Source organism: Melanerpes formicivorus, unplaced genomic scaffold, assembly GCF_026170545.1.
Source record: "Melanerpes formicivorus ecotype bairdi unplaced genomic scaffold, bMelFor1.0.p_v2 SCAF_2822, whole genome shotgun sequence".
In the NCBI taxonomy this organism is placed as follows: domain Eukaryota; kingdom Metazoa; phylum Chordata; class Aves; order Piciformes; family Picidae; genus Melanerpes; species Melanerpes formicivorus.
This window is the reverse complement of record NW_027145173.1, coordinates 1-26,834: the sequence shown is the minus strand read 5'-3', so window position 1 is coordinate 26,834 and position 26,834 is coordinate 1. Positions and strand designations below refer to the sequence as shown.

The 26,834-nt window shown below is 50.9% G+C and overlaps 2 protein-coding genes across 4 annotated transcripts; both read right to left on the bottom strand.

Moving 5' to 3' along the window:
* Positions 1-103: 103 nt before the first annotated feature.
* On the bottom strand, positions 104-22,606 carry LOC137440347 (thyroid hormone receptor-associated protein 3-like). 3 transcript variants are annotated; one of them, XR_010987097.1, is made up of 12 exons: positions 22,534-22,606; positions 17,391-17,456; positions 15,512-15,597; positions 11,690-11,851; positions 7,863-8,759; positions 6,013-6,753; positions 4,956-5,128; positions 3,899-4,010; positions 3,216-3,300; positions 2,904-3,098; positions 2,002-2,390; positions 754-843 (listed from the first exon to the last, which is right to left on the bottom strand). XR_010987097.1 is itself a non-coding variant. In XM_068136646.1 (10 exons), exons 4-10 carry the CDS (start codon positions 11,824-11,826, stop codon positions 604-606), a joined length of 2,385 nt encoding a protein of 794 aa, XP_067992747.1. In that variant the 5' UTR covers positions 11,827-11,851; positions 15,512-15,597; positions 17,391-17,456; positions 22,534-22,606; the 3' UTR covers positions 104-603. The 3 variants fall into 3 exon arrangements, 1 of the variants encoding a protein (XP_067992747.1); XR_010987098.1 differs by lacking the exon at positions 2,002-2,390 and having other exon boundaries at positions 756-843; XM_068136646.1 differs by lacking the exons at positions 2,002-2,390; positions 2,904-3,098 and having other exon boundaries at positions 104-843.
* A 757-nt stretch (positions 22,607-23,363) lies between these two features.
* LOC137440345 (MAP7 domain-containing protein 1-like) lies at positions 23,364-26,804 on the bottom strand. Its single transcript, XM_068136645.1, has 12 exons — positions 26,687-26,804; positions 26,403-26,545; positions 26,150-26,283; positions 25,764-26,044; positions 25,514-25,688; positions 25,288-25,447; positions 24,941-25,045; positions 24,762-24,815; positions 24,592-24,649; positions 24,393-24,510; positions 24,114-24,319; positions 23,364-24,027 (listed from the first exon to the last, which is right to left on the bottom strand). Exons 1-12 carry the CDS (start codon positions 26,757-26,759, stop codon positions 24,017-24,019), a joined length of 1,518 nt encoding a protein of 505 aa, XP_067992746.1. The 5' UTR covers positions 26,760-26,804; the 3' UTR covers positions 23,364-24,016.
* Positions 26,805-26,834: the final 30 nt, after the last annotated feature.

Sequence of the window (26,834 nt, the reverse complement as noted above, 5' to 3'; positions counted from 1 at the left end):
CCCTGTGCCTTGTCTGCTGGGCCTGGTACCCAAGGCCCCACAGAGCCGGTACCTGCCCTGTGCCTTGTCTGCCCCACAGGGCCGGTACCACTCCCCTGTGCCTTGTCTGCCCCACAGGGCCGGTACCTCCCCTGTGCCTTGTCTGCCCCGCAGGGCCATTTCTTTATGCACCCCATCAACACGACACTATCCCTTCCCTACTGTGGGAAGGAAGAGCCTTAGTAAGGGCTTAGATCAGCTAAAGCACACAGGTAACACAGGTCCCAAGTCTTCTCCACAGAGAACTGCTTGCCTCTAAGGTGTTTACACCACTGCCTGAGACAAACCATGCATCCACAGAGCTTCAGCCAGAAACGAAGCCAATAGGAAAGGCTGCAATGAGCATTAAAGCAGAGCCATTTAAACCTGGCTGCTCTCTAGAACACAACAGGAACAAGGAAAGGTGACTCACCCATTCTGACACATGGAGCTTTCTCATTTACCTTTAACAGTTATTTTAGTGTTTCAGACAGATCTAATGATATCAAGAAGACTCCCAGAGGAACAACTCATGCCACTGGAGCGGTTATGTACCACGGCATGTACGCGGTGTCGTCTCCAACCTTAACGGCAGAAACACCAAATGCAGAAGGGAATGGCTAGTGGGTTTCCTACATACTTTTTCTTTGAGCCTTTGTGACTTTTCTCCGTTTTCTCAGCTGATCTTTCCCTTGAGTGACTTGAATCCCTCGAGTCCACCGACTCCCTGGACTTATCCCGTTTAAGATCTCTTTCCTTATGTTTTTTACGGCGTTCAATATCAAGGCGCAGGTCAACAGGGTCGTCTTTATATTTGCCCTCAGCCTACAAATGCAGGGAAGAGAGGAGAGTTTAACACAGGGCTTCCAGTGCGTGAGCTCAGCACCATAACTTTGCTACTGACTGCACAGACTTCTGGAGAACAGCTTTATCTGAGTGCTAGCCAACAATCCACTTTAAGATGTAAAATCCTGCGCTACAGCAAAGTCTGCATTCGTCAAGAATTTACTTTTCCTACTGCTTTTTAACTTCTCTTTTAAGCATTACAATAAATATCCTACTCACAGGGGAGGGAGAAATGCTGAAGCTGACACTTAGGGTATACCACAGCCAGTGAGGGATGACAATGACTTGGGATTATGTAGCAGGACTATGGCAGGTCAAAAACATCCGAGAGCCTGTGGAGGTCTGGCACTGAACAGCAGCACATCTGCTGTCCTGCTGACAGGCATCACCTACCAGAGGGCAAACAATTTGAACTACCAGGTCTGGAAGTAGCACTTTAGGAGAAGCAAAATTTGGTTGCTGCTTGGAGATACCCAAGAAGGCCATCACTGATCAAAGTGTAAGGGATGGAGGCCACCAAAATGCAGCAACCAAGTGCATCTGGAAGAAGGCCAACACCCCAGTGCCACGCAGCCTCTGACATCTCTCAAGGGGATTTACTCTGTGGCAGACATCACCCAGAGCACTCCTTCCCCCTCAGCTGGAAGGGAGACTGAGAGGTGCCAAGGAGTCAGCAGAGACAGGAGTATGAGCTTCTCCACACAGTGCCAGCTGACCATGGTGTTGCACAGAGCAAACACCAACAGCTGTATGAGAAGCACTCAGCTTCTCCGGGCTGTGTTACACTGATCATTGAAATGTGGCAACGCTTGCTTCAAGGTCTGTTTAAATTGCTGCTTAACAATGGATTGAGAGAGTTTCTTTGGCAAAGGAGAAGCTGCGTTACCTCTGTGTCCTCTAAGACCAGTGGCACCTGGAGGAGCCACTGGAGCAGCAAAGTGGCAGTGGCTGTGGTTCTGACCAACCCTGAGCTGGGGGAGCAAGAAGGGCTGTGCTCAACCGGTAGCTACTTCACTTACACGACCCTGACCTCGGCAACTGCAAGACTCACTATGCAACACAACATCACATTAATTGCCTCGAATTAAATACAGAGGGATTAGTTAAGTCTCTAGCCAGGAAATGTTTTTTACTTACATGAGTTTCTAACCACTTTTTTTTTGTACAAACAAACATGCCAAATAACGCAGGAGCCAGAGCAGGCGGGCTGTGCTTTGGTTTGGGGTGGCTTTTTTTGGGTGGTTTTGGTTTTGGTATTTTGCTCTTCTGCTTTCCCCAGGCAAAGAGCTTTTAATTCCTACTCTGAGAACAAAAGTGCTCCCGACAACGCTGGATGACAGATAAGTGCCAAAAGCAGCAGCAGCTCCCTTAGGTGGTACAGCAAACACCTATTTGGGTTTGTGGGAGGGCACGTCTGTTTCACACGGAAGGCTGGCCGAGCTGTTTGGAAACCAGGTTTATAATAGACTCTGCCAAGCTGATGCTCAAGAGTTCAGGCCCATCAAATCCATCTCACCATCGTCCATCTCAAGCCACAAGTGTGTTTGGGGGGGAAAAAATCGAAAACAAATATGAAACAAGTAAGGTTTGCAGCAGGACTGGTTTAAAAAGCTCTTCAAACTCAGTATGTATGAAGGTGAACAAACAAAGGTTCCAATCCCCAAAACATTTTGGTGAGGTTAAGCCTTTCTGTTAGCCATTTGTTTCACAGCCAGAACCTTGTTTAACAGTCAGCAAGCTCGGCTTAACCCCCCCAAAAAAAAGGCTAACTGACAGACAGCTAACACCAACTTCCAAACGGTCTGGATCTAGCTCGAAAGCTTCAAGTGTGGAGAACTAACGTTAAAGCAACAGCAAAATCAACACAGAATGGTACAAGTCAAAAGCTGTTAGAACATGATTTAGCATCTGCTTAAACAGTGTAGCTGGTTTAGCTCAAGTATTTAACTTTACTTCCCTCTCTTTTGACATGCATGTCTGTCTGTTTGCAAACACGGTTGGAAACATTGGGTGTAGACAATTGAGTTAATCATACTTACAAGCAGAAAAATATCACAAAAAGTCTCTTCTCTCATCAAGGGCACTTGCTCCAAAAATCCTCTCTTTTTTCTCAAGCTCACCTCAATTGACTTTGGGGTCATTTACCATAGTCTAAACCACTTCACAAAGGTTGTTGATACATTTTTTTAACAAAAATTAACCCTTTGTAGTTCATTTTTAGAATTATGCCCATCCTTAAAAGAAAAACACAAACTTAAGTAGAGAGTAATTTAAACAGGAACATCACTGTTAAGATCATGCCCAATGCACTCATTTTGTTGAATTACAAGTAAGCAGAGTTAACAGTTCACCTTGAAGCCAGGATCTCTGGGGCTTTTCGATTCCTCTTGAGAGAATCCATGTTTTCTAAAAGTACTGGGAGATATATCTATCCTCCTAAAAGGGAAGAAAGCACACAGCTGCAGTCTGTTGCTCTTCAGAACAACCTGAAGTTTGTTGTTTAGATCAAGTGGCACTGGAAGAGCCTAAGGGGTAGCCTCATTCGTGTTGATGAAGGTGTGAAGGGCAGCGTGGGGAGGATGGAGCCAGGCTCTGCTCAGGGCTGTCAGTGATAGGACAAGGGATAATGGGTGCAAGGTGGAGCAGAGGAGGTTCCATGTGAACATAAAGAGGAAATGTTTCACTGTGAGGGTGACAAAGCCCTGGAGCAGGCTGCCCAGAGAGGCTGTGGAGTCTCCATCTCTGGAGACATCCAAAACCCACCTGGATGCATTCCTCTGTGACCTGCTCTAGGTGGTCCTGCTCTGGCAGGGGGGTTGGACTCCACCTTTCAGGTTCCTTCCAACCCCTAACACTCTGTGATTCTGTGTAAAGCAGACCAGTTCTTCCAAAAGGTACTTAAAACTCCCCATACTATTCCATTCTCTTTTGTCTGAAGGTAGTTATAGACTTGAATTATTCCAGAACTACTCCAGAGTGGAAGAGAAGGAAATCTGAACCACCCTTGAAATGCTGAGATACTCGAGACACCAACCTGTGGATTTCAGGGCTCTTTTTGTTTTTAGCTGCATCCTGTTCCATTCCTTTCTTTAGATATTTGGTAAAGCGTTCATTCAGTGTCATTCCTGAAGACCCAAAGTGGTGCTCTGTGGAGGGGGGCAGTAAACAACACCAAAGCATTAACACCGGTTCCCTACAAGGATGAAGCACAGCAGCCCTACAGCCTGAGCGAGTTCAGGTGCCTGCATGTGGAGCACACTGCTGCTGAGAAGCTGGAATATTGTGTCCAGCTCTGGGCCCCTCAGTTCAAGAAGGATCTCAGGGAACTGCTTCAAAGAGTCCAGCACGGAGCCACAAAGCTGCTGAAGGCAGTGAAGCATCTCCCTTGTGAGGAAAGGCTGAGCTGGGTCTCTTCAGCTTGGAGAGGAGGAGCCTGAAGGGTGCTCTCATTCATGTTAACAAAGATGTGCAGGGCAGTGTCAGGAGGAGAGAGCCAGGCTCTGCTCAGTGATGCCCAATATAGGACAAGGGGCATGGGGACAAGCTGGAGCAGAGAAGGTTCTGTGTGAACATAAGGAAAAACTTTGTCACTGCGAAGGTGCTGGAGCCCTGGAGCAGGCTGCCCAGAGAGGCTGTGGAGTCTCCTTCTCTGGAGACTTTCCAGACCCATCTGGATGCATTCCTATGTGACCTGCCCTGCTCTGGCAGGGGGGTTGGACTGGATGATCTCTCGAGGTCCCTTCCAACCCCTACCACTGTGATTGTGTGAGCCATAACTAATACTGCTGACACATTTCAGTTTCACTCCTGAACCAAACCATTTATTCAACGAGTCACACGTTCTCTAGAAGACACACATTCTGAGTCACAGCCTCTCTGAACACTGCTCAGGTAAACCCAAAGATGTCTCTTCTGCCTTTCCAGCAGAGAAGTGATCTGTGTAAATAAAGACTCCCAGCTGAGCTGCTGTTCTCATCCATGTTCTATCTGCTGGCAATCAGCTCTCTGAGCATTAACCAGAGTGATGAAACCTGCTTATTGGGCAAGGGAGGAGTGACCTTCAGCTGAGGATACATGGACATCTGACCTACCTCTTACATGGTGGACTATAGTCACTATATGTTGAGCAAACAGTTCAGAAGGGCTCCGCTGGGACTGAGCAGACTGAATGTGGTGGAAAATGGAGCGGAATTCTTGCTCCTTTTTGTTGCTGTGCACCAGGTCCCGGCACAGCTTCCGTTCCTGAGCCAAAATGCCACTGGGACTGGAAAAAGAACAGACCACATGAAATGGAAGAGGGGGGTAAAAGGGAAGCAGTTGCAGATAAACAATCTCAGAAGTTGGAAGCTGACTTCACTCTTTATGTAGGATTGTGGAGGGACCTAAGGACATTCAACAGCACGAGCAGGGCACTCTTTCCAACCCCTCTAAACCACTGCAGTAGTTCAGGTCACTGCTTAGGTTGTGCTGGGAGGGCTGTGCAGGTATTGAACCCTCACAACCTGTGACACAAGAACCCCTTCTCACTCCACTCCTTGCAGTGATCCTTTGCTACTGTTGCTAAATTCCACCTTTGACACCCCCCAGAGCACATTCACACTCCCTCCCTTTGTACTGCTGTACAAATCTATTTTCCAGAATAATTTGTTTACTGCCTTAAGATTTCTTGAAGCAAAGCTGAGGAAGGCTCCCAGCGCTTCAGTAATGCTGTGCCGAGATAATCAGAGCAGTTAAACACACTCCAGACAATCAGGTGGCATTCAAACAGCATTGGAACTTCACTAAGCTTCTGGAAGCAAAAAGCCATCAAGTACCTGACTCTTCCCACAGCTCAGTGTAGGTGGAACCTGAGGCAGAAGCATCTACATGGTGAACTCATCTTATCTCTGGTGGTAGAAAAGTTCCTTAACCTCCATGCTACGCCTTCACCAGCTGCAAGCTGGTAACCACTCTATCCTCCCAGCACAAAACAAGAGAGTCACACAAGCATTACAATGGAAGAAAAAAATTAATTCCTGTTGCCAAGGAATGCAAATTGTGGTGCAATATTCTTTAGCCTTGCTCACACTTGGCCAGCACGTGAGGATCCTGGGAAGAGAAGCAGGAAAATCTCCTGTTTAGAGCTCTCAAACGACAGCAAATACTCACCGAGCCAGGTCTTCATCAAAGGAATCCATTCGAATATTGACCTGGGCCTCTCGAGTAATGGAGAAGGAAGATTTGCCAGGAGTTAGCCCCTCTACTTTGGTGCCTGGTTTCTCCTTAACCTCAGAAGTCTTCCTTGGTGGAGGGGAAGAACTTTTTTCCTGGCTCGATTTGTAAGTGGTCACTCTGAAATTCTTTTCGGGAACAAAGCCCCTGTGACCTGGTTCAGCTCTCTTGGATGTTGGTCTCTCTTCCTTTTTGGATCTCTCAGAGTAACTTTCCTCCTCCATTTCATCAGATTTCCTTTGCTTCTCTTTCCCAGGTGGCAAGAAGACCACACCTTCCCACTTTCCTGACCTATCCTCCTCTTGGCCTTTACTTGAAGTTGCCACAACTTTAGACATAAATTTGGGCTCGTCATCGAACTCGGAATCTTTTCGGCCCTTTGCTTTGTCTTTCTTTTCCTGCTCCTCCGTTTCCTCTTTGCCATAATGGCTTTCCTTGTGGAATTCTGGGACCTTGAGCTTGTCAAAGTCATCCCTGAACTTGTAGCGCTTGGGCGACTGGCTGCCGCGGTATCCCTTGTCCGAGTCGGCTTTGGACGCATAGGAGTCGGATTTTGCCTTTCCATCTGTTGATCCCAACTCAGAGAAATTCCCTTTTTCTTTACTTTTTTCTTTCTCAACATTTGTTACTTTCTGCTCTTTGTCTTTCCCATTCTCAGCCTTCTGCTCTTCCAGATACCTGTTCATAAAACAAGACATGGCAGAAGCTCTCTTAGTAAAGCTCAAACGGGTTCCACGCTTCGGCTGAGCGCAGGCACATTTCAGAGCTAGGCACGGACAGAAAGCTGCCTTTAGGCCTGGCAACAGTTAACACAGAGCAGATTTACTCAGCCTGGATTTAAGACTTTCAGTTCTCACTAGAGTCAGCAAATGTAGAAGAAAATGGATGTGCAGAACCGATGAGATGAGGCTCAAGAACAAAGACAAAACCAGCTTACCACAGAGTCAACTTTAAGGAAAGGAGTAACATCTTACCCAATCCGTTTATTTCCTCACAAACCTGGCTCAGGAGAACAACACATCAAAACTTTCAAACTGGGCTGTTCTGCTTTTAAACAACACACTGGAAAGAAAAGCCTCAAAAGCTACTTCAAATTTGGGAGGCAAGTTTCATAGGTAAGCTAAATATTTCATGACAAGACTGCAAATACAAATAAAAGCAAAAAGGTTAACAGAGGAGAAATACTTCTTCTGCTGGGAGAAGACAAAACACTTGCAATGAGAACAACAATGTATCCAGTTTCAAGCATCAGAACCCCCTTTAAAGCATTCCCTAAGCAAAACCCCAGCCTCCAGGGACCAGCTGCAGAGCCCAAGGACCTCAGTTCAGTGCCCTGGGAAGCCCAAACAGGAGTTACAGGTTTGGGGTGGTTTCTTTTTGAAGTTTCAGACATCCTTGACATAGAATCAGTATTACAACACTTAAAGAAATGATAAAGGGAAGGTTTTTAAAGTGCTTGTGAACGCTACAGTATCTTACAGAACAAAGTGTTGCACTCGGGCACCAACCTGCTGCCCAAGGAGACATGGGAGCTGGATACCTTCCCTATGGAAGGATATCTCCATCTCTATGAACTCTACAACTACCCAAGTCAGAAAACTAACTCCACCCTCCCACAGCACAGGGCTAGGTCTGGATTTTTGTTGTCATTTAGACAGCAAGCAGGACCAGCAGCTGGCTGCCACAGCACCTGCAGACCCGAAGGACCCTGCAGTGCTTATGCAGAGCATCTACATGTGCCCACTGGCTTTAGGAAACACCACAGGAGAGCCAAACACATCACTTGCCTCTTGGAGAAGGCTCCTCCTCCAGGAGCTGTGCTTTCCTCCTTCTGGGATGCTCCATATATCGAACTGATGGGTGTTGGACTTTTGCACACAGGGCTCTTCCTTGTTGGGCTCAAACCTGCCGAGCCGTGGTCAAAGGGACTCTGAGCCTGGAAGGAGGAGCTGCTGCTTTGCAGAGCAGAGCTCATCTGGGAGGGGTTGGACAGTGGAGGGCTCGACTTCTGCAGCGGACTCGGCCGAGGAGAGCGACGCCTGACCACGACGGACTGGAGGGGGCTTTTCAAGGCCGGACTGCGCTCCCTCGGGCTGAGCTCAGACACAGACGCTCTGGAGGCTGAGCTCGTACCATAGGTGGCCACCTCCTGCCACGGTTTTGATCCCTCAGACGCCTTTGCATCTTGTGCCGCCGCTCCTGAGAACGGCTGCTCCTTAGACTCATCCCCTTGGTTCTCCCCGGCGGCCTGAGAGCCTCGGGTGTCCTTGGAAGATGACTTCTTCTCCTTTCCGGACTTACGCTTGGAAGACTCAACTCTGCTATGATTCGAGGAAGACCGGGAAGAGGAAGACCTCCTTGACCGATCAGAAGATGACTTATCAGAATTTCTAGAATGACTTCTAGACCTGGGTGAAGGAGACCTCCTCTTGGGTGACCGGGAGCGAGACCTCCCTCTGCGAGGGCTGTAGGCCTGCCGGTAGTTTTGCCAGTTGGAGCGGTAATTCCCATAGCCCCCTCGGTTGTACTGGCCCCAGGGGTAGAACCCACGGTTGCGGCCACGGAAGTAATACGGTCTCCTGTACCCCCTGTTATGGCCTCGGAAATCCCGGTTCTGATAGACCCTGGGGTGGTTCCTCTCTCTGTTATGAGATGGAGAATATGATCTTGAACGAGACCTAGAACTGGTAAGAGAGAGGAAAAAGCAACGACAACAAATTACACACACAGTTTCTTCTGGCATCACAGCTTTTTACTGGAAGCCTTAGAAACAAAGAATTTGAAAATCCAAGCCTGGCCCCCAAAAATTCAGGCCTGGCCCCTGAAAATTCCACTCTTTGATTCACCCTCATCCAGCTGAGCTATTTATTAGGCTTCACCCTGCCCTGGATATGATTTCTATCTGCGGCGCTGCCAAACAAGTGTTTGATTTCAGGATCACTGCAGAGACCACGATGAGCACACAGTGCTCTTCAGTTCTTCTAGGATGAACATGGCTGCTAGCCAGCTTCAGAAAAGATCCCAGATTTTCCCCTTGTGTCCCAAGTTCTCACATGCTTTAGAAATTCTCATGGTCAAGGTGAAATCTCACTTTGCCACAAGAGCTAGATAAACCACTGCACCTCCACATGAGAAGAGAATTAGAGAGCAAACAGCACACTGCTCAATCGGTTTCAGTTTCAAAAGCCACAGTTCAGAAGCTGGAGCTCCAGAGAAGCAGGAGAGCGGAGGAATGTGCTCACTCTCCAGCCTGACACCACAAGATGGCATTGTTCAGAGTCCCTCTGCTCGCAGCCACACCAGGCAAGAACACTCCTGAAGGACAGAACTGAATCCACAAGTACAAAGCCTGTAAGAATCCAGACTGAAGTGGCCAAACATTTTGTTCCAATAGTCTCCTCTGTGGAATTTTTGGAGCTGCAGCTGTGTAACTGTTTGAAAGCCCCACTGCAGCTCAGGAGCATATGCCAGCTATACAGAACACGTTTCACAGCTGTTGGAAAACCAAACTGCTGCTGAAAGTCTGAGATTTTAGCTAAAACTTGTGTTAGTGAAGCAGCAAAAAAAAAGTTCAAACCAGTAAGTTAAATAGAGCAGATTGTTCAGAATGGAATTTGAGTGAATAATATTAATGAAAACCATTTCCACAATCTGGCCTTCCATTAAGAGCCTGTAGCTCTGCAACACTCAACTGCTGCACTCCAACAGACAGCTACTTTCACAGCCCAGCAGCACACAACTCCCTGCTGCTCTGTCGTTTTAGAGAGGCTTGCAGCAGGAAGATTTCACTCCAAGAGTTGCAGAGATTTGCAGAAATCTTTTCCATACAATTTGCTGTATTTAGCTTAAAAAGTAAGAATTCTCCCTCCTCTGAGAGTCCCCGTAACCAGCCAGCTCACAACCACTGCTCCGGCGTTAAAGCACCCACTGCTGTGCAACAGGGAAAAACCAAGACCTAAAGAAGGTAAGAAATATTAGGCAGACTCCAACACGACACAATACAGCACAGAACAACCAGTAAACCTACCAAATGAAGAGGCAAACCCATACTGTGGTGTATGCTGAAGCACACAATAATGGACTTTCATGCCAGGATACCACCAGACCTACCTCAGAGAGCATCCTAACGCCACACAAGACGACTTGGCCGCACTAACCCCCTCCATCCTGACTCTTTGTGTCAAAAAGGAGTTATTTACAAAGCACAAGCAGATTCAGCAGCAGCACAGAGGAAATGACCATGTTTGCACAGGGTGCCTTTGTTTTCAGCTGTCAAAGTTCCTTCAGAGCTAGGCAGCTATTCCCAAATGACCACAGATCTTCCAGCATTCCAGCCTCCTCCTGAAAAGAACGGGAGTCTCCGCCTCCAATTTACTTTTGTCATGCCCTCCACTCTCCAACTGTACATTTGTTAGAGCCTCTGCATTTTGAAACTCTCTCTTAATTGTTAACAGTTGCATGTGTTTACAGCCTAATGATTTTCAGAATGTGTGTTGAGAATATAAGATCAGTGAAAAAGCAGCTGATGCTATACCCTGTCCAAGCCCTAATGCCTTTGCCAGATACAGAATGTTTAGCCAGAAGCAAAGCATAAAGATGTTCTGCTATCCAGGGAAGGCTGAACCTTTGACTGGCCTGATCAGAATCAATTCAGGAACCCAAGAACAATTATTATGGACACAAGGTGATTTCTCAAAATGAGCTGCAGAGAAACTAACTTTGTGTACTTTACATCCACCTAGAACTAGCATTTCTGTTAACTGACTCCTGAGGGCAGGCACAGAGAAACAAGGGTAGTCCCTATTTTTTTCAGTAGTACCTTCAACTAAGAGGAAAACTTCTTTGAATTCATTTTCATCAAGAGGGGGGAAGCACAAAACACCTGCAAAAGCCCCCTCAAGGTTGGGATCAATTTAGAAAAGCCCAAAATATGTTCCTGTGTGACCTGACCGAGGTGACCCTGCTCTGACAGAGCAGCTGGACTCTACCTCCAGAGATCCCTTCCAACCCCTACCATTTTGTGATTCTGTAAAACTAAACAAAGAAGCACATTTTGCTGTGGATGTTCCCAGTTCTCTCTCCCCACTCTAGGACACACATCTAACCTCTCCAGTAGAGCAAAGTTCTGGTCAAAAGCAGAAAATTTTGGATGCCCCCTCCCTGGAGGTGTTCAAAGGCAGGTTAGATGAGGCCTTGAGCAGCTTGGTCTAGTGGAAGTGCTCCTGCCCGTGGCAGAGGAGTCAGAACTGGATGATCTTTAAGGTCCTTTCCAACCCAAACGATTCTATCAATCTCTGAATCATTCAACCTAAGACCACCATGGCCATATCTGGTTTTGTTCCTATTAAGGGAAAGAGACCTGCAGAGAGAAGTAAAATTATTGTTCACAGGGACCAGATTCAGGGCTCAAAAGCAGGCTCTCCACAGCGCTGATAAACAGTCACTGATGATTCTCTCAGCTCATGAAAACACAGCAGCACAGGCTGGCAGGAAACAGGACGCTGGCTACCCTGGAATCTAATCAAAGTCTTTCCCTGCAAAGTGACAAACCATCTGGGCAGGACAGAGAGGAAAACCAGTTACACCCTTTGGCTTCTGAGCTGCAGACACTTACCTGAGCCTGCGTTTTCTGGAGCGTGAGACAGAGCGGGACCGGGAGCGGGACTTGGAGAAGGAGCGGGACCGAGACCTCGAGCCAGACCTGGACCGGGACGAACGGGACCCAGACTTTGACTTGTTAGTTTTAGACATCTTGGCAAGCACCTGCCAGTGGCACCTGAAGGAAACAGGGAGGGAAGAGTATTTGAAAACAGTGAAGTCACAAGGTGGATTTGAGAACAGGGAACATCTGGCAGCCTGACAAAGCACAGAGTGACAGAAAGCTTGGTAAAACCGGAAACAGGAACGTTTGAAGCTGCTGCCTAACAACAGATGAATAGTGCTGGGCACAGAGCAGAAGGGTTATTTTTCCAGTCCAAGGAGGAAATCTGCAGAAAGACTAAAAAGCTTTCAATCCAGAGTTATTACAAATAGAAGTGCTACAGCTGAAAGCAGGGAGGCAAAGGCCAGGAGAAGGCAGAGACCATGGTGCTAGCTTAAGCAAGGACACCTTGAAAGAGCCAAATCAGCTCATTTTGGTCACACCACTATCAACACTGCCAGCTGGTTAAAGATCAACAAAAAATAGAAGGGCCTACCCCAAAAAAATATCCCAAAACCCTACCCCCAAACTCTTCTCTCCATTTTCAGGTGGAATTATGAACAAAAATGCTTATCCAAAACCCAGCAAACACAACCCTAAGAGCACGGCTCTGAGCACTCAGGTTAAGTCCTGCTTCCGTAGCTCAGGCAGTGACAAACACCTATCACCAGCCAGTTCTGCTGCAGCCAGAATTCAGACATCCTTCCAAATAGTCACAGTGAAAAAAAAAAAGGAAAGACTGATAATGGTACAACTTCTTTTTTTTCCACCTACTGATTAAAACTGGAGACATTTAGGTCTAAAGACACAACCCAGCAAGCAGCTCTGCTGCTGGATCCATTTTAAGCAAATTCCAGCGGCCTGACTTGCAATGTCTGCGCTTCCAGTCACTGCCCAAAGCCAAATTACATATATGGTTACCAAATCCTCCAGCTGCTGCCAGGGCCCTTTCAGGAACAGCAAAACACCCCAGGAGCAGCCAGTGGGAAAGTGGGTGGTTGCTCATCACAAGAGCTGGTACTTTCCAGAAATGGGAAGTTGACTTTTGTTTGAAGGAAAGAAATCAAGTTACATCTGCCTGTCCTTCCCTTTAACTGCACTCAAGATGCTGTATCAACTGAAGCAGTTTAAAATATTCCACACTGCAAAGTACAGAGGAGGGGGGAAGAAAAAAAACCCAAAAAGACTTCCTGTTCTATCAGGAAAAACTAAATTGCACCAGGGGTTAAGATCAAACAGCACTACCAGTGAGGAAGAGGAGTTCATTCCTATGCATGGTCAGTTTTCAGGGAAGGAATGTGTGAAAGGACCCTTTCTAAATATTTCCATCCAATTTACCAACTACACCCACTCAAACAGCAACATTTGCACTCTGTTGGTCAAAACAATCAGAAGATCAGCATAAGAAGTCAAAACGTGGAGGAGAAGCAGAGAGAAATGGCAACAGAAACTGCTAGAAGGTACAGAAAGCTGATCTGAATTACCTCCTGGGATCAAGGAGCTGCTCCCAACTGAATCCTGAATGGCTTTGATGCAGGAAAACCACAGGAAAAAAGCTACTTTGTCAGGACATTACAAATACACCCCACAAACTGTGTAATTTCAGGACAGCTCTCTACTAAATGACTACCCTGGAGTTCAAGAACAAGCCACACTCAGCACACATCATCAGTTACCTTTATTTACACTGAACCCTGAACCGCCTGAACTACTTTAATGGACTAATATCACGAAACCAGCTTTCACCACAGCTCTTCTGCTGTGCCCCTTCCAAAAGGGCTCATTTGCCAAGGAAAAGCACCTGGGCAGAGCAGACTGACCAAGCAGCAGCAACTCCCAGTCAGCCCTGAGAAGGCCCCAAAAGAGATTTTAAAGGTATCACTTGCTTTGAGCTGTTTCAGAGCCGCTGCACTTCGCTTTGATCCGCAGCACTCGCCAGCCAAGCACCACTCTGGTATGTGAGCTGTGTGCCAAAAGCTCTCTTGCCTCAGAAGTGTTTTGGGTTGGGTTTTTTTTTTTTACCTTTTTTTTTTTTTCCTCAAATCTTTGTCAATATTTTTAAAGTTGATTCATTCCTAATGTGTGAGGTAAACCCTGACCAGAATAGAAACTGAGCTGCTGTGCTCGATCAGTGCTCAAAAGGTTAAACAAATGAAAACTTGGAGTCATTTCAGCTCCCCTGTGCTGACACTGCAGTTGTAAAGTCACTGTGATATATATTTCATTGGTCTAGGAATTACTAACTGACCCAGATAAAGTGTGTGAAGACACCAGTGAAGACAAGGGCCAAAGCCAACCCTCTTTGATGTTTGGCAGGAACCTTTGAGGATGGTTTTCTGCAGAGATCCACTGCTACTCCTTAACTAGAACAAAAAAGGGCAGATGTCTCTGAGGATATTTCTGCTGTTGATGAGCACTTGGACTAATCACTGCCTTAGCAACAAGGCCCATGCAGAAAATCCCCAGCATGACAATACAATGAATTATTCATCTACATTCAAAACTTAATCCATGACAACACTTAATCATGGCAAAGCTTACAAATGATCTGTTTTACAAGACTATTTTTAATCCAGATCGATTCTGTGACCCTCTTCATGAGTCTTGCTGACAAATAAGGAGAAGTTAAGCTGGAGAATCAAGAACCTGGAAGCCTCTCACTCTCATAGATTCATAGAATGGTTTGGGTTGGAAGGTTCCTTAAAGTTCATCCAGTTCCAACCCCCCCATGCCATGAGCAGGGACACCTCCTACCAGCCCAGGTTGCTCAAGGCCCCATCTAACCTGGCCTTGAAAACCTCCAGGGAGGAGACATCCACAACCTCCCTGGGCAATCTGTTCCAGTCTCACCACCCTCACTGTAAACAATTTCCTTCTAATATTCAGCCTGTATCTGTCCTCCTCAAGCTTCTCAAAGTGCCTCCCAAAGTTTGGAGGCTATTTCAAGAAGCAAACTTTGCCTTCTCCATTTCAAAAGCCACACCAAGCAATCCATCAAACCACGTAAAGAGGGGAAAGCAACAGAGGAACAAATGCTCCTCCTAAGCCACCACAAAGGACTCTGCATGGAAGCAGTGTCAGGAAAGCTAAAAGTTTTGCCTGGTTTGAGTCTCCTGGCAGAACTCCTAAAAGAAGAGCTCAACCCTGCTGCGTGGCAATGAAAAACAAACAAATCACTCAAGAGACTCTTACTGTTGGACACAGCACCAGCTCCCACAGCCTCAGAATAGGGTTATTCAGAACAGGTAGAGAGAATTTATGGGCACTGATTAACATCACTGCAAGGCTTCAAAGCTTTAAGAGTGGGCACAGAAATGGAAGTTTAACACCTGCCACCAGTATGAGAGTGAATAATGCAGGTGAAGAGGGGGAAGCACAGTCCTCTTCTGCGCAAAGCAATCAGGGTGTAAATCCAAAGAGCACTCTCTCAACAGAGCTTGTCTTTCCAGGACACCCAAGAGTCTTTCACAGAGCTGGTGTATTTTACCCTGTTTACCAGCTATGTGGAAGGACAAACCACAACATTCCAAGTCATCAGGCAGAGGTTTTTCTTCATAATGTGTTTGGATAACACATGGCACACACTCCTTCAGGCACAGCAACATTAACAATGAAAGGATTCAACAGTTTAACTTGCAGTGCCCAGGATAGAAGGGATACAAGAAGACATCTTACAGACTCCAGGGCAGGCAGTTCTACCACCTTTGAAGGTTTTATTTTCCATCATGTACCCACCTGCTTGTGCAGGTTCACACCTTGCAGCCTTCAATAGTCAGTTTTCACTGTCTCAGCTTTGTCAATTATGAAATCAGGAAGCAAACCTGAAATGAGAAGAAAATGCACTGAAGCTCCTTTGTGAGTACTTTGTTGTCCATATCATCCCCAGGAGCTTCCTTAAGTGCCTTTTTTTCCTAACCCATATGAACCAAGACCACACTCAGGAAGCAGGACCAGCTAACCTTTCTTCCAGTCATGGAAAGCAAGAAACGTGCTCAACACTCTCTGCTGGAGCAGAACAGCCAGTCCAGGACTCTGCTATTCCAGAACACTGTAAAGAACATTTCTATATGCCAAGAGCTGGGTCAAATGAAGAACATCTCTTCTTTCACAATGCCTTCTTCCAGGGCTTTGTTCCCCCACTTCCAGCTGGCCTGCAGTACTTGACTGTCTCTTTCCACCCTTCACTCCTTTTTCTGAGGTCTTTCAGGCAGTACTCATCATTCCTTCAGACCTTTCACAGATGCTGCAGCAGAACAGAGCCACCAGTGCACAGAAAAGCCTTTAAGAGAACCTTACAGCTGAAACTGCTCCAGCTCCAGCGTGTCATCGAGGATTGCCACAGCAGGGAGCATTTGCCAGCAGAGAGAGACAACCACAGCAGACGTGGCCCCACCAAAAGCAGTTTCTCTTTGTGTCTGCCTGTAATACACCGAGCATAAACACTCTGAACAGTTGGGAACAACTGAGAGGACTCCTGAGCACACCTTGGGAGCACTCCTGACAGCAGGCTCAGTTTATTGCGCAGTGTTTACAAAACATTAACTTGTAAGTTTTAAAATGTTTTGTGCAAGCAGCTGTAGAAAGCTCTCTGTGACTGTGGCAGGGAAACAGAAATTGATTTGTTCCTTTCTGGCCAGGGCTTAATGAAATTGTTAGGGTTTGTTTTGCTTCAAGACCCAAAGCAAACAAGACAGCACCTCATTAGAGAAACTATTTCTGCCCGAGTGTCTTGTCATTCATTTAGTGTCCTCCAGCACAAGCATTCAGCTGGGGAGAAGCAGCTGAACTCCTGCTTTCTGTGCACAGAATACCCTTCATTATCAGGGAATTCAACTCTCCTTCAGCCAGCTCCACAATTCATAATCCTGAGCTCCAAAACCCAAATGAGATTAGTTAATGCTAAAAAAGAAATATAATCCTACAGCACATCTTACCCAGGGCACTCTGTATGACTAGGCAGCAGCAGCCACTGCTCACAGACACAGAGCTACACAGTAAAACCCAGCTTCATCCCCCATAAACCAAGCTTTTGAACATTTGGATAAGATACCCAAAAGGCTTACAGCAATTTAAACTGTGGCAGCCCCTGTGTTAGCCAACAAATTCTCTCTTCCTTTCTCTCTCTCTCCAACTTAAATCCCCAGAAAGCAAAAATTATTTATTGCTGATAATTTAAAAACCAACTAAGCTGGAGGCTCTCTGGGTATCTCCTGAAAGACACAGAACAGTTACAGCCACAACTGAATCTGTCCTAAAGGATTCACACATTTACTCTTCACACATTTCACCACAAAAAGACCAGCTCCAGAAACTTTCCTTTAGAAGCTGCAGAAAGCAAACCCATTCATTTACTCTTAAGCCAGCACCTGATTTCCCTCTACCTGAACCTGAAACCTTGCTACCTGAGGGAAAACGGAGAAGGATTTCAGTGACTTGGGATAACATTAAAAGTTGTTTAACAAAATTAACCTCCCATGGCAGGGACAGCCATCAGAACAGGCTGGCCCTGAGCCCTGCCAGGCTGCAAAACAGGTAACTGCCTCTCCACAGCAACCCTGGTACACATGGAATCAGCTTATTTGACCAGGCAGCCCCCTGTGCTGTGTGTACATACCTTGTATAGGTCTCCCATCAATGATGTTTCTCAATGCAGCTTTAGCAGAAGCAACAGAGCTTTCACCTAAGTTAAAGAGAGGGAAAAATCAAATTTAAAGTCATTAAGATCCTGGATAAAGCTCACATTTTACAAGCACAGGGAAGGACCCTGATTCTGCCATTCATCCCAGCAGCTATTCCCAGTGAAAAAAAAGACACAGCTGCCAAAATGACTTGATCTAATCAGACAGTGAATAGACAGATCCTTAACTGGGGAATCTGACCTCATCCACAGCCCTACAAAAGCAATTAGCTGCAAAAACTTACAGAGATACACAGGGCCTGAAATAATCAGGTGCCCTCCTAAATGCCAGGTGTACAGCCCTCTGTTACAGCACAAATTAACATAATTAATAACAAGCCTACCTCCCCAGAGAACAGAATTTCAGCCTAACACCCCCCACACCATCACCTTTATGCTCTGGAGCAGACACTCCCAGGGTTACTGCCAAGCTTCCACTTTAGAAGCCTTCACCCAGAGGCACGGCGAGTGTGGGCAGCAGGGCAACCACGGGCAAGCTGGGCAGGGTGCAGCCCCTGGCATTGAAGCAGAGGCTGCTTTGGGCTCTGTGCAGCTCCCTGACTCTGTAAATCATGACAAGCTAAAAATGGCCAGATGACAAATCTGGAGACAAAATGATGAGCAGGCCACTGGCTCTCCTACCCAAGGAGAGGCAGCTCTAAGCAGGGCTCTGCAAAGAGGCCTCCTTGAGCAAGTGCAACAGGGGAGAATTCCACCAAGTATTTTCATAGGGGATAGGAAAAAGGGCAGTGATGGAAAACTTCCTTGGGTGGGAAATGACACCCCTCCCACAGCAGGACCCCCCTGCAGCAAGGCTGGGTCCCCTCTCCCTGTGTCACCATTATTGTCTCTTTATGGACGAGACAGCTTCCGGTTGCCATGGAGGGGAGCAGCGCAAACACAACTCGCAGCTGGCGTGAAATGTAATCCGTGATGTGACTATTCATAGCTCTGACACAAGAAAGCTAAATTAAGCAGGAACTCTTCACTTTCTCAAAGCCACCCCTCGGCCTCTCCAGTGCCCTGTTTCACTGTGACCAGGGGAAGGATATTTTCCTTCATGGCAAGAGGGACTCCCGACCTACAAACCCAGCCCTGTCACCCAGAAACAAAATGGCACTGACTTGTTTCCAGGCACCACTCTGGCCTGACTCCAGCAGGGACAGAGGAGATGAGATCTTTTGCTGCATCTAACAGCTTCTCCTCATCCTAGGAGCCATTACAGAAACCCAGAGAGCAGTTTTAAGCCACACTTCCAGGCTTGCCCAGCAGTGAGGGTTTGCTGAACACCAGGACAGAGCAGTGAGGTCAGAGCTGTGCCACACAGGAGGTGAGCAGCACAACCCTCCATGTCTACCCTTGGCTGCTCACTCAGCCTTGAAGCATCACCTTGTCCAAGCTCCCCTGGAAGCCAGAACAGCTTTTGCAATCACCACCACCATTCCTCTCCCTCTCAGTGCCCATGGCCTAAACTCCATGGCTCAGTACAGAGCAAGAATTTTACCACAGAGGAACTCTCTGTACAATGGTAAGGCAGAGGAAACCTCACCACCCAAACCCCTCATTACTCTGCTGGCACAGGCAGCCATTAAACACAGCTCAGAATCTTGTAAACTTTTCCAGGCATGGAAAAAAGTTGAAGGGCTAGAGAGCTGCTGAAGTGATTACCAAGTTCTGACATGGCAAGTGGTCACTTTGCAAAGACAAAGGCAAGTGAGCTAAAAGAAAGGTAAAGAAATAATTATAATCAAGCTTCTGGCAGAACTGCAGAGTTCTTCCAAGGAGCTCTTTGTAACACAGCTAAAGGGAACACCACAGGTCTGCAGTGAAAAGCATCCTCAGGCTTAACCAGCCCCAACTCAGCACTTCCAAGGCCTCTCAAAGCAAGACTTCTTTTACAGTGAAGTGGGAGCAGGTAAACAGTGACAACACTGCTGACTTGCACAGACTGTCACCTACTTTTATATCAGGGTGGTTTATACATGTGGTGTATTTGTGTTCCATGTCAGGTGTTCTCCTGCTTTTCTGCAGCATGTCAATCCCTGAGCCCTGGCCTGACCCCAGTGACTCTTTTCTTAACTAGTTTACAAAGCTCCCCAGCTTCAGAAAGCTGAAAGAAACCAGCAGCCAGCCAAATGACATTTTCATAGCCCTAACAGCAGAACAATTCATGTCTGATACACAGGACACAACTTGCATTGAAACAGAAGTTAAGAAGTTAAGGTGAGGGAGCAGGGCTGCTCTGAAATCCCAGCACACAGGGAACCTCTTTCCAGAGGTGGAGAGCTGGCAGAGACATGAAGGTAGCAAGGAAGGGGAAAAAGTAGGAAGACACTTGAGTGTAACTCAGCAGGAAGAGAGACATGACTTCTGCAGACAAAGCACTACAGGCACACATCCATCACCACACACCTGCCAGTGCCCACAGCTGGTCTGTATGGACATCTGGCAGGGCAGCGAGACCTGCCACTGCTCCTGTGCCCATAGTGCCCACCCCTGGCCCACATGGATACCCAGCAGGGCAGTGAGACTGCCACTGCTCCTGTGCCCACCGTGCCCACACCTGGCCCACATGGAGACCCAGCAGGGCAGTGAGACTGCCACTGCTCCTGTGCCCACAGTGCCCACACCTGGCCCACATGGATACCCAGCAGGGCAGTGAGACTGCCACTGCTCCTGTGCTTTCACAGCCAGCAGCTTGCAAAGGTACCAGTGCTGTGGATGCCTCCTTGCCACGGCCAGGTTGTTTCTTTACAGGAAACTGGCAGGCAGAAGGTTTCACCTTTCGATCCCTGGATAAAAATGGATGCTGAGTGAGCAGGCAGCAGGGTTCTGGCACCCTTGCCAGCGGCACCACACTGCCCTGTGCCTGCCTCCTTCCCCCAGGCAGCAGCTCCAGCTGAAGAGGAGCTCACTGTGCACACTGCAGCCAGTCAGACCCCAGAGCTCTGCAAGCCCCCTGTGCTGGGGTCACGTCATTCAAAGACCACACAGCCTTCCCTGCAATCAAAAGGCAGCTCAGAACACTGAGGCCTATCTGCTGAAGGACAGCTTCAGGAGCAGCATTTCTGCAGTGTCAGCTTCCTAGGGACTTCAGAAACAACTCCTGAAACTGACTTCTCACAGTGCCCCTTCCTGCTCCTGCTAAAGCAGGAACAATAACTCACAGCAAGGAGAATATGAAACAAAGATACATAACAGGATCCAAAGAAAACGTGGACACAAGATCCCATGTCACAAACCCACACATTTTAGACGGCTCTCTGCCTTATTCCATCCTCTGACCTGCTGCCAGATTGCATAACTAATGCTACAGTTCACAAATCAGCCATTTCCTTACCCTGTGCTGGGCACCTGCAAGTGCCAGACAAAGTGCACAGATGAACTCCACTCTCCAGAAGAAGGCACTGCTGTGCCTAAATACTCTTTCTCTTTCTGCCTCTACAATATGCTGCCTTAAAGGCAATCAGAGAGGCTGAGCTTCAAAACATGTATTTTTAAAGGAATGGGAGCTGGGTTATGCAATGCAAACCTAAAGAACAGATTTGCTCCTTGGCCATAGCACTGGAGGGCAGCAGCCACACAAAAGGCACACTAAAAACAGCTGCTGACCTCACCCTAAACACTGACAGAGCCACCTGGCCTCGCTGCTGGCAGGGAGGAATTCTGCAGGAGGCCTTCCCAGAGAGAAGCTGACTGATTTCATTGTCTGTGCTGAGGAAAGAGCATCCTGAAAAGGGCCTGCAGCCTTGCACACACGTGCTCTGTGCTGACACTGCTGCACAAGCAGCAGATAAAGGCTCTTGTCCTTCCAACCCTCAGCTCTGAGGCAACCCAAAAAGCTTTCCAAACAGCTTTCCATCGAATTTACTTCAGCGAGTTAATCTGTTCTTACACCACAGCATCAGACACATCGTTGTATGACTTAAAAATCAGGAATGAGCATCCCACCTCAGAGGAGTCCTGAGGAAATGCTGCTGCACACACAGCACCATCCATCCCACACCTCCACACTCCCCACCCAGGAGCATACAGCAGCGAACTCGCATCTCCCAAGGCTACTACACAGAGCCCTGCTTATGCCAAACTCACTGCATCACCTCCTGGCACACAACCGCGCTCAGAAAGCTGCTTGGGAGGAAGTGACAGGGAACGTACTTATATAAACCAACACGCTGATCTCCCCCAAACAACAAGAGTTAAGGAAATGAGCCCTTGTCAGTCTGCTGAAGATGAAGAGAGGCTCATGCGTGCCTCTGTGCCCCTCCAAAGCCCATTTGATCACATCTTCTGAGGGTCCACCGAACCGTAGTTTTAACCGAGATGGAGAGCTGGGCATACAAGTTGCCAAACCCATCCCGCTGGACCGAGCAGCACGCGGTGCTGAGGGTCGGTGCTTGAGCCGCACACCATCGGCGGAGAGGTATCAACCACAGCTCACGGGGCCATGGCTGCGGCCCGGACAAGTTGCCACCCCTGCAAGCTCGTCCCCTCGGGAGTACAAGCAGCGTCTCCTGCGCCGCTGCGAGCATGTGGAAAACCCAGACACAGGCCATGACCCGGCGAAGGGAGGAAACCTCCGTGAACAGGCCGAAGGCCCGATGCGGGGGAGGAGTCTCTGGGGATGAGGCCCTGAGGCCTGGGTGAAGAACGGGAATCTCCAAGGAAGACTGAGTCGGTACAAGGGGACGAATTTCAAGAAGCAGGTTCGGCTGGAGCGGGACAAGGGAAGACTCTGCAGACAGGCCTCGGGAAGCTCCGATCAGCCCCGGAGATGGGAGGAGGTGGAGCCAGGCTCGGCCACGAGGCCTCGCCCGGACCGGGCTCCGGGAGAGCCCCGTCGCCGCGTTCAAGCCTCGCCCGGGGGACCGTGGGGCCGCGCCCGGCACGTGGCGGGAGGGCAGCGCCGCGCTGAGGCCTGGGGCGGGGATGGGGACAAGGCTCGGCCAGGGTGGGCGGCACAGCCGCGGAGGGAACTCGGTGTGAAACGGAAGGAAGGGAAGGGACGAGAAGAGCTCAGTGGCGGAGAACAGGGCCGGGCCCCGCCGCGCCAGGCCTGGCCAGGCCTACCCACACTCACCGGATCCGCTCCGCCCGCGGCCTCCTCAGCAGCCAGGCGCCTCCACCTCCTCCGCACGCACTTCCGCTTCGCGCGCGCTCACCGCCCGCCCGCCAGGGCTGCCGGGAGCCGCAGTCCCAGCCCCACGGCGCTCATTGGCTGTCGGCACAGCGTGGACTACAATTCCCGGCGGGCATCACGAATCACTAATGTAATTTCCGCCTCCTCTTCTGGTGCCACGGGGAGGGCAGAGGCTTCCGGCGGGGAGGGGCGGGATTGCAAGGGGCCTGGCAGGGAAATGGCGGCGGGGGCGGTGGTGGTGGCGTAGGGTGTTTTCCGCCCTTCCCGGGGTAGGCGGAGCCTTCTCCACCACCACCACCTGGCGTTCCAGAGCTGACCCCGCCTTGAAGGGGAGAGAAAGGAGTTCGGCGTTGAAGGGACTGTGCGGCCGCCTTTTCCTTCCCGCCCAGGCGGTGCAGGCTGCAGCCCTGGGCAGCCGGAGACCCCGAGTTCCCCGCGCCTGGCATTTTATAACTGCCTTTGGCCTCTTGCGGCCGCTCAGAGGCTGGGATGGGGAGGGGTCATCTCTCTGGCAGTGGTCTGCTGATGGGTGAGGGCAGCCAGGACGAGCCCTCTGCATCCCTGGGAGGGAGCAAGTTGCTGAGAGAGCAAACGGTGCTCCAGGGACAAGCCCTGACACGAGGGTAAATGCAGTCCCGCTGGCAATGCAAGATCACCCCAGGGCTGAAGAGCCAGGCCAACTGCCGTGCCAGCCCAGCCCCACAGAGCACCAGGGCACTGCCAGCGATCCGCAGGGTCCCGTCCTTAAGGGACACAGCAAGACAAGGCGGTGGCAGTTGTCCACTTTTATTATTGGCAAAGGTTGTCCAGATGCATAACACTGTCACAACGGCACGGAGAGCAGCATGGCACCTGCCAGGCCCCGGCTGCTCAGGCAGCACGGGGACGCCCAGCACGCACGCAGACATGCGCAGGGACGCGGGCACAGGGAGCGACCTTCCCGTGCAGCCGAGCTCCATCCCTTCTCCCTGGCAAGCCCCCAAGTCCTCCCACCCCGCACGGGGCCAGGCCGGTGCCCCCGGTGCCTGGCCGAGCTCTATTTACAGTATTCACAGACATTGTACCCAGCAAGTTAAATAACTACATTATTACACCACACGTCTGGGGCGGCTCTGGCAAGGCTGCTAGGGTGGGGGTGTCAGTCTGATAAGGTGCATATTAAAAAAACAGAAAGAAAAATCCAACAAAACGAAGTAACAGAGAAACCAGGTGTCCCCCGTGGCAGGCAGGGAGCAGGCAGCCGCCTTGCTGGCGGGTCCCACGCTGCCCCAGCCCCCCCGCGGCAGGGCCGGGGGCGCGCGGCAAGTGGAGGGGAGCAGCAAGGTTCTTGTTCTGACAACAGCTACGGTTCTGCGTGGGTGTCCGGAGTCAGGAGGCGTGCGGTGGCCCCATGGGGACGTCTGCTAGGGCCCGGCTCTGGCCCTCACAGCACCTCTGCAGAGGAGGGAGGGTGGAAAGGTGAGACCCGAGCGGCTGTGGCATTGCCCCGTCCCCCCTGTGCAGCCCATTCCCTGTCTCACCTGTCACCTGGGGGGGCTTGACCACAGCCTGCTTGAGGAAAGGCTCCTTGTCACCAAAGGGGATGATGCTTGCTGGGGTGCTGCTGTGGTGGGAGAGCTCCAGCAGCTCCTGGGAGCCCTCTGTGCCTGAGAAGCCATTCTCATGCTTGCTGGGCTGCACACCATTCACCAGTGATGCTGGAGACGCCACCTCCTTGGCTGGGGAGCTGTGGGACAGGAGGGCTGGGGTCAGCCAGGACCCCACCTCACCCCAGTCCCCCTGGCCACCTCCATGCTCACCTTGGCTGCAGCCCCTCACCCACCAGACCCTTCGGCCCCCCTGGAGTGCCTGTGCTTGGCGTCTGTGTCTCAGGGAGTTCCTCCTCCTTTGGCATCGGTCCTGCACGCTTCTCGCAGCCTAGGGATGTTGGCAGAACCCCTCTCAGCCAGAGCCCCAAGCAGGAGCTTGGCTGGGGAGAAGCAGAATGGGGCCACATACCTGAGACATCCTCTGGTTCAGCTGCTTTCCCATTCACCACCTTTTTGTCCTCCTTCTTCTGCAGGGAGAGGAGGGCAGTGAGAGGCACTGGCAGCTCTGGGTAGGGGCAGAAGGGCTCTGCAGAGCCCCCCATGTCCCCAGGCACCTTGGAACAGGGGACAGGCACCCACCTTGGCATCTGCTGCATCTGACTTGCGTGTCCTCTTCATGATCTCCTCCAGGCGCTGTGGGGCAGAGAGGGGCTTGTGCATGGTCCTCACCAGCAAGAAGTGCCCTGGGTGCTGGGCAGGTCCCCTGGCAGGAGGAGCCCCTGCTATGTCATGCATCCAGGAGTGCTCCCAGTTCTCACCTTCTTCCTCTCCAGTCGCTCCTGCTCCTCACGCTGAAAGTGCTTCTCCCGCTCCAGGCGCTGCCGCTCAGCCTCTTCCCGTGCCCTGGCCTCAGCCTCTTCCCTCTGTGGCGCAGCAAGGATGGGTGAGATGGGGCAGGGACAGTGGGGACAGACTGCCCAGGTGGCTCAGCACAGCCCTGCCCCACATCCTCTCCTGCTACTCTGGGCTCTGAGAGATTGGTCTGATCCATTTCCCTGCATCCCTCTGGGCTGGAAACCACAGGAGAGCATCCCTGCCTTCCCCCTCCAACCTTGCCTTCCCTTTCCATCCCACTTCTTCCTCCCCTATCCCCTCCAGACCAGACCTGTCTCTGCAGGCGCTCTGTCTCCTCCCGCTCAGCCTGTGCCCTTTCCCGGGCCTCGCGTTCCTCCTGCAGCCGCCGCTCCTCATCCCGCTGGCGTGCCAGGGCCTCCCTGCGGCTTTGCTCCTCTGCTGCCTCCTGTGCCCGCTCCTCTTGCAGCCGCCTGTGGGGAGGTAACCCTCAGCAAAGTTGGGGGTCGGGACTGGGGGCCAGGGGGAGCAGCACTCACCTCTCTCGCTCCTCCTGCTCGCGGCGCTCCCGCTCCTCACGCTCCCGCTGCTCGCGGGCCTGGCGACGCTTCTCTGCCAGCAACCGGGCAGCCTCCTCCCGGTCTGTGGTGCCAGCTGAGGGTCGGGTTGGGGGAGTGGCTGGCACAGGGCTGGGGACTGCAGGGGCCAGAGGGGCTGCAGAATGAACGCAGGTCAGTGCTGTTCCTGCTCCCCCCAACCCTTCTGCTCCTCCCACCACCCTGTACCCACCTGCTGCTGGCTCTGTGGGCACCTTGGGGGGCTCTGTGGAAACCTTGGGGGGCTCAGGAAGGGCTGGGGGTGCCGGGCTCCGTGCCTCCTCTTTCTTCTCACGTGCCTTCACCTGGCCCTCCTGCTCCCCCCGCTCCTCCCGGGCCCTGGCCCTCACCTTGGGTGAGGAGTGGGTGCTGCGGGGCAGTGGAGGCTTGTGGGGAGAGCCCAGGGCTGGGCTGGGGGACGCCGGGCGGGCTTTGGGGGTGGCAGGGGATGAGGGACGGTTCTTGGGGCCAGGGCTGCAAACGGAAGGGGAGACACAACGTTAGCAGGGCTGGGGCGTCCCCCATGGTTGTGGGGTAGGGGACAGAGGGCTGGGCAGCCCCCGGGCAGCAGGTCTCTACCTGCTGTCTGCTGCGGGTGGCAGCCGGGGCTGTGCCCCTGGCAGTGGCTGCCGCTTCTTGAGGCTGCGCTCGCGGGACAGGGCGCTGCGCTCCTTGGCGTTCTCCCGCTCCTTCTCCTTCTTCTCCTTCTTCTTCTGCTCCATGGGAGAGAGACAGAGACAGAGTCAGTGCTGGGAGCTCGGCTGGCCAGGAGCCTTGCCATGCCCCACAGCCACCCCAACACTGAGAGCTCCCCACAGGAGGTGGCACTCACGGGCGAGGATTCGGTCCTGCGGCGTGGCGTGACGTCGGGGCTGGCAGCGGCACCCTTCCGCCTCTCCCAGCAGCGGTGCTGCAGGCGGTGGTTGTGGCAGGGGCTGAGGGGGCTGACGGAGGCTGAGCGAGGGCACACTGGCACTGGGGGTAGGAGTGACCACACGTTAGGGCAGAGGTGGCACAGCACTGCTACCAGGTCTCTGCTGGCTTCAGGCATCCTTGTCCCTGTCCCCTGCCCATGCCAGGACACGTGTGGCCCCGTGCCCCTCACCCGTTGCTCACCCTGCTCTTTGCCATTCCCAGCCAGTGTCACGGCGCTCCGGCTGCGTGCCAGGAAGGACAGGGTGGGTGTCATCAGCCGGTCAACGATGCTGCTCTCCCATGGGCTCAGCTGCAAGCTCCGGTCTGGGGAGAGAGAGAGAGAGAGCCT